Source organism: Oncorhynchus clarkii, chromosome 9 (assembly GCF_045791955.1).
Source record: "Oncorhynchus clarkii lewisi isolate Uvic-CL-2024 chromosome 9, UVic_Ocla_1.0, whole genome shotgun sequence".
Lineage (NCBI taxonomy): Eukaryota > Metazoa > Chordata > Actinopteri > Salmoniformes > Salmonidae > Oncorhynchus > Oncorhynchus clarkii.
The window spans coordinates 67722546-67730116 of NC_092155.1; the positions used below are offsets into that span (position 1 = coordinate 67722546).

Here is a 7571-nt window from a genome sequence, read left to right on the forward strand (position 1 = left end):
AATAATTAAAGAATGTGTTGCCTATCACTCATGGAGGGGATCAAGTCTTCCGGACTGTCCCACGCGCTCAATGTGCTGCTGCTGTCCAGAGCATCACTACAGAGATAGACAGAGAACGTGAAGAGAACAGCCGCAGCATCCTGCAGCCGAGCCTGGAAAGACACTTCAGCTGCACTAGACAAGGACTCATTTAGCAACCTGTCTCCTCCGTCTGACTGTCTCCTCACCAGATTCATTATTATAGGAAAGGCTCCTCGTTGCTTTTTCCTCTCTAAAGTCCCGTTCTTTGGAATGTGGTGTGGTGAGTACACGTTGATACATTACCTGCTCGTTGATACCCTGCATGGGAGAATGACAGGGTGTCAGATAGATGAATAACCTGGTTGCCTATAGATCACTTTTATAATAGAGTGACTTATGTAATACGAGATCTCATGATTTATTCTAAAAAATAATTGGTTTATTTCCATGATCAATTCTTATGATGAGTTTTATTTATGGGTCATGGTTGGGGAGCAGGAGGCAAACAGATGTATATCTAGTAGGCCTAGATTTATTTGTGCTTCAAAATAGAATTGTTATCATAATTAGAACCAGATATACAAAGTGCTTGGAATTCAGATGCGGAATTTTGACATTTGCCTGCTCTGTTTTCATATTCTAATTCAAGACATAATGAGGATCCTCGCACTACTTCTGGGGATGAAAGCCGCGTGCATCCTGCTGGTTTCCTCCCTTTCAGGCACGGGGGCAGTCAACAACAGCGGCCGGTGGTGGTAAGTAGTTAAATTAATCTGTGAGGTATTCATTCAATTAAATGCGCCTCCTAATGCTCAATGCTCATTTCAAGGAGTCCATGCGTGGTGTGGCGGTGTATTGCCTGGAATATGCAGTGCTCTGCTTCCAAGTCAACTGAATCAACACTAAAACGTTAGGCCTGTTTCATGCTCAAAATAATAATGTGTTATTGTTGGCTCCAGCTTCATAATTTCTGTTAATTTCTGCTAGAAAACCAAGCACTAACCACAAGCCATTAAGATTTGAGGGTTTTAGGATAACACCTTCCAATTTAGAGCGAGTAGGTTAACTAACTCGATTTAGCCAGTTTTCAATCGAAAGGAATTACTTTCTCCATTAAATCATTTAATATAAAGGAAGTATTATTTTTCAATATGATAACGATTTCGTTTTTTTGGGAACGGTTGCAGCCCATGTTTATTCAATTTACCCCCCTCCCCCTCTCCCTCTCTCTGTCGCTTGTAATTTTGACAGTGTGGCTTGAACGGGAGACAAAAAAATTCTGTCCAATGTGGGATAAATTAAATATGGATTTATTTCATGGCAGAGAGCCGTTCCATTCCAGGTCCTATTCAGGGTCCTATATATTGTCATGCTCGTATTTTCCAAGTATGCTCAACATTCCACTCTATATAGGATAAACTATAGGATAAATATACATTCCCTCGCCAATGTCTGCATACATTTGTTACAAACTATAAAACCAACATGAGAAATAGTGTGCCTTACACTAGCTTAAGTGGACAAATATAAATCAAATTTTAAGTAGGCTTATAGACCATGGCATACTACGCATTCTGTCACTGCAAAGACATTAAGAGAGAACAGCTGCATGAATAATATTTAACTGAATAATCTAAATGATAACGCAGACCGCAATATAATTCGTTATGGAATATGGCAGCCTTGCAATGTCACTGGAGTAAGCTATACTTTTTATTTATTTTTTACATGGGTCTGACTTCTAAACCAATCATTATCACTGCAATAAGACAAGAAAAGAAAGAAAGAAGATACATAGCGAGAGAGAAGAAAACCAATCATTATCACTGCAATAAGACAAGAAAATAAAGAAAGAAGATACATAGCGAGAGAGAAGAAAACTGGATTGAAATATTTACCTGAAGATGGGATAATAACGTTCCAAATCCTGGACCGACCGCGTCACACTGTCTGGCCCGTGCACTCTTAGAACACAATATTCTGGGTAGAACCAAAAAGGGTTCTATGCTTGCTTCATATATGGCACCCCTTAAGGTTCTATATATAACCTAATTTGGTTCCATACAGAACCCTATATTGAACCCAAGGTTTCTATATGGAACCAATTTTGGTTCAGTAAAGAAGAACCCCTGGGGTTCTGATCAAATAACCCTACAAAAAGGTTCTGTATAGAACCTTTAGGGGTGCCATATATGAGGCATGCAACATAACCCTTTTTGTTTCTATCCAGAACTTTTTTTCTAAGAGTGTGGTCAGTCAGTTAAATAATGATGTGTCTTTCTGATTGCCAAAGGGTTGCAGGAGACACAACAATTAGGCTAAGTAACTGAAACCATAAATATAGTAGGCTGGCAATGCAATATGGCAGTCATACTGCGGCCAATAATGGCAGCCATAATCACATCAGATAAAATAGACTGTATTGAAGTTGTTTGTTATTACTTTTGTGGCTGATACTCAAATTCCAATTAAATGTTTCCATCACCCATTATGATCAGAATCTTATATTAATAAATATATTTGAGCCAAATTGTTTTTTGTTAAAGGTCAATACATTTTTTAAAGGTCAATCTCTCTCTCTGAATAACTGATTCCACCCTCTCTTCTCTCTCTCTCTGACTAACTGATTCCACCCTCTCTTCTCTCTCTGACTAACTGATTCCACCCTCTCTTCTCTCTCTCTGACTAACTGATTCCACCCTCTCTTCTCTCTCACTGACTAACTGATTCCACCCTCTCTTCTCTCTCTGACTAACTGCTTCCACCCTCTCTTTTCTCTCTCTGACTAACTGATTCCACCCTCTCTTCTCTCTCTCTGACTAACTGATTCCACCCTCTCTTCTCTCTCTCTGACTAACTGCTTCCACCCTCTCTCCTCTCTCTCTGACTAACTGATTCCACCCTCTCTTCTCTCTCTCTGACTAACTGATTCCACCCTCCTTTCTCTCTCTCTGACTAACTGATTCCACCCTCTCTTCTCTCTCTGACTAACTGATTCCACTCTCTCTTCTCTCTCTGACTAACTGATTCCACCCTCTTTTCTCTTCGTCTCTGCCAGGGGCATTGTGAACGTGGCCTCCTCTGCAAACCTCCTCACCAACTCTAAGAATGTCCAGCTGGTACTGGATCCCAGCTTGGGCCAGCTGAACCGTCGCCAGCGTCGCCTCATCCGCCAGAACCCTGGGATCCTCCACGCCATCTCAGCCGGCCTGCACACCGCCATCAAGGAGTGCAAGTGGCAGTTCAGAAACCGCCGCTGGAACTGCCCGACCACCCACAGCCCGGCAATATTTGGCAAAATTGTCAACCGTGGTGAGTTGTCTGTTGTCCTTCTGGGCCTCCTCACTAAGGCAACAGGTGGACCGTTTTGGTACAGAATGTCATGGAATCTTGGATTCTCTAGTAGGCCATTTGGGAAGGGAAAAGTCTATGTTAACATATCTTGAGATTTTGACATTTAAAATAAAAAAATGCTCCATATTCTATAGCGCTGAAGATAATTTATGCTATTGTTGTGTCAGGTTGCCGAGAGACAGCGTTTGTGTTTGCGATCACAAGTGCAGGAGTGACCCATGCGGTGGCCCGCTCCTGCTCTGAGGGTGCCATCGAGTCGTGCACCTGTGACTACCGTCGCCGGGGGCCTGGGGGCCCTGACTGGCACTGGGGCGGCTGCAGCGATAACGTGGACTTTGGCCGGATGTTCAGTCGGGAGTTTGTGGACTCCAGTGAGAGAGGAAGGGATCTCCGATACCTCATTAACCTACACAACAACGAGGCAGGGAGAATGGTGAAGGAGACATTGTTGATTCACAGATAGCACTTCATGCTGTATGTTCACTCTCTCACTTTTTAGTGATTATCCGTTATCAACCTATTTTTCTGAATTTCATCCATTTTCTTTCATGTTTATTCTCTTCACGTTCTTCCAAGATTTCTTTCCTCTTCCCTTTCCTCCATGTTTAATTTGCTCTTGATGTTCTTCCACCTTTTCTTTGCTCACCGTCTCCACATTTTCATTTCTTCATCTGTAATCCTTTCTGCCTTCTCTCTCCAGACAGTGTCATCAGAGATGCGTCAGGAGTGTAAGTGCCATGGCATGTCAGGGTCATGCACCATCCGTACCTGCTGGATGCGTCTACCCAGCTTCCGCGCTGTGGGGGACTTCCTGAAGGACCGCTTCGACGGAGCTTCCCGGGTCGTCTATGCCAACAAGGGTTCCAACCGCGCCTCTCACCGTGCCGATCCAAGCAATCTCGAACCCGAGAACCCCTCCCACAAACCCCCGTCATCCAGAGACCTGGTCTACTTTGAGAAGTCACCCAACTTCTGCACCTACCACGGCAAGACGGGTACCCACGGAACCTCGGGGAGGACCTGTAACAGCTCGTCTCCGGCGCTGGACGGGTGTGAGCTGCTGTGTTGTGGTAGAGGGTTCCAAACTCAGACTGAGAAGGTCACTGAGAGGTGTCACTGTACGTTCCACTGGTGCTGCCATGTTAGCTGCCTCAACTGCACCAGCACACAGACGTTACACCAGTGCCTCTGATCACAGGAGAACCAGGACAGGGGCTCAGAGATGGAAACGGACAGGCTCTTTGGGCAGGTGGTGTGTAGATAGAGGAATGGTGTGGTAGAGAAGGGAAGGACTAACTCCTTAAAGGGTTAATTGGGGGGTTGAAAAGTGAATACAGGGAGTACTCGAGCTTAATCAATGTTTTGTTTTGTGAGGAAAGAAAAGAGAAAAGCACAACAATGATTACAGGGTGTAGAAGGAGGGTTTGTGTATGTGTGCTTGCTCCTGATGCTCTGCTGTAACAAAATATGTTAGTGTGCTTACTGGGAATTTCAATGCTGTAGCTATCCAACAATGTAGAATGGAATGGAAACCAATCCTCACTATGGCTTCCCAACACCAGTAACAAGACCAGAGGCAGATTGAGTTAAAGGAAGTAGTTACAAAGGAAATAGATTTGTGGCTAGAGATGAACAACCAAAATTAGTCTGAGAGAGATGCTGGGATTTGAGTCTTTCACCCACTCTGACCTTACAAGATACAACTAGTGTCTCTGTCCCCTCTCCATCTCTCCCTTCCACGGCAGAGAGATGTGATGGCAGAGGAGGAGAGGGGAGGGAGGAGAGTAACGGTTGCTGAACACAATGTCAGACAGATGTCTCTGTGGCGGGAGAACCACAAGCATGGGCTCTCATAAACCGGTGAAGAACTGTGACAAGAGGGTGGTTATTTTAAACATCACTGTTTTGTTTTCTTTTGCTGCAGTTCTACTTTTCTCACGTAAAATTGTGTGAAGTACATCTCCCAGGATGTGCTGTCTTCTCCCCCAATTGCTATGTACTTTGGTCCTGGACGTGGACCAAGCCGTTATGATTTCCTCTCTAACTCACCACACATGCCCTCTTTGTTTAGATTGCTCTGGAATCCGCTACACCTCAACCCGAAGTTACCGCTGTGATTTACTGCACCATGGTTACTGACGTTAAAGGACTGGACGCTGTAGCCGCATCCAAGGATAACACAAAAATATTCTACAGTTTTAGAACAAACTGGAATTCACTATGGGAATCATATGTATGAATAGTTTGACTGTAGTATCAATACACTGAATATTGGAGAGAATAACTAGATGTATGTGTAGGAGATAGATAGTGGTGCTGCAAGAAACTGGGGTGACCTGCCAAATAGTGAGATCTGTAATATGGCAACCCTGTTCCTAAAATGCCAATGACCAGAGCAAAATTGTGAGACTAAACACATTGCCCTGCTGTGGAAAACTTGATAAGTGTGTAAAGATAATCCATTATCTTCCCTTCCAAGTTTACAGTGGACAGACAGAGGGTTTTACCATTCAATAGGTGCTGCATCTAGCTGTGAACTAGACTTGACTATACAGTCACTACTAAGGGAAACGCATTGTATATCAGCTCAGAGAATCAAAACATTGTAAATAATATATATAGAAATATATGTTTATGCTGAAGTTACTCGTAATTTTAGGGAAGAATGACTTGCGCACCTGTCATACATAAGCCAATTGATGGAAGGAGAGAAAATATGCTGTCATTAGTCATAAGTCAGGTTGTGTTTTATTGTTAAACTGTTATTCTGTTTATTTCATTAAATGTAGTTTACACATTTTTGTGGAGGGCAGGAAACAGAATTTGTTAGAAACCTGACGGAGCATTCTTCTTTTTTCCGTACTCATTTTCTCTAATGTTTGTCATGTTTGTCATGCACTGAATATTACCATTTATGTAAATACAAACATATTTATTACTGTGAATGTAGCTTTAGCTTGTTTTGTATTGTATAATAGAACAATAAAGTTTATATTTTCAATGAAGTTGGCATGAAAATCAGCTCCTGACTGCCCTGTGTGTCACTGGCAGGGTATTATACTGTATCTTAGCTCCATTAATGTCATCAGTTGATGTTATATGATGGGCATATCATTTCTGTGCTTGGGAAGCTATGTGAAAATGAAGGTCCCATCCTTGTGTTTCCCAGTATGAATCCCATTACTTAGAAAACACAGCAGCAGGCACACACACTCTAACATACAGCCCTGCAACAATGCCTATCTACTCCCAAACTCCACACCACAGAAGGATCCAGATTCCCAGAGACTAGGCCACATAGCTTAACTATTACATAGGATTTTAACAGCACCACATTTTTTTGCTTCATTTACTTAAAGCAGGAAAAAATAATGAAATAATAGAAGAAATAATGAAAGCCTGCAGTCGTCCCTAAACCCTCCACCCACCCTCCCCGAACCCCCTGGCAGTCAGGCCTTTGCTCAACCACAGGAGTTTGGAAGGCACGCTGCTAGTTCCCCTTAGCCTAACCCAGCTCACCGCAGCACAGCTAGGAGCTACCAAGGGTCAGCCAGGCTGAGCGGCACTCAGCTGCACTCAGCCTGCAAACACAGACCCGCAGCCTAAAGGTCCAGCCATGAGAACACAGACCCGCAGCCTAAAGGTCCAGCCATGAGAACACAGACCCACAGCCTAAAGGTCCAGCCATGAGAACACAGACCCACAGCCTAAAGGTCTAGCCATGAGAACACAGACCCACAGGCTAAAGGTCCAGCCATGAGAACACAGACCCGCAGCCTAAAGGTCCAGCCATGAGAACACAGACCCACAGCCTAAAGGTCCAGCCATGAGAACACAGACCCGCAGCCTAAAGGTCCAGCCATGAGAACACAGACCCACAGCCTAATAGTCCAGCTATGAGAACACAGACCCGCAGCCTAAAGGTCCAGCCATGAGAACACAGACCCACAGCCTAAAGGTCCAGCTATGAGAACACAGACCCACAGCCTAAAGGTCCAGCTATGAGAACACAGACCCGCAGCCTAAAGGTCCAGCCATGAGAACACAGACCCACAGCCTAAAGGTCCAGCTATGAGAACACAGACCCACAGCCTAAAGGTCCAGCCATGAGAACACAGACCCGCAGCCTAAAGGTCCAGCCATGAGAACACAGACCCACAGCCTAAAGGTCCAGCCATGAGAACACAGACCCACAG

General features: G+C 44.1%; 1 protein-coding gene across 1 annotated transcript; it reads left to right on the forward strand.

Annotated features, from left to right (window-relative positions):
- The first annotated feature begins 291 nt into the window (after nucleotides 1–291).
- Nucleotides 292–4567, forward strand: LOC139417371 (protein Wnt-1-like). Its single transcript, XM_071166641.1, has 5 exons — nucleotides 292–301; nucleotides 671–776; nucleotides 3080–3333; nucleotides 3543–3808; nucleotides 4076–4567. The coding sequence occupies exons 1-5, from the start codon at nucleotides 292–294 to the stop codon at nucleotides 4565–4567; spliced, it is 1128 nt and encodes a 375-aa protein (XP_071022742.1).
- Nucleotides 4568–7571: the final 3004 nt, after the last annotated feature.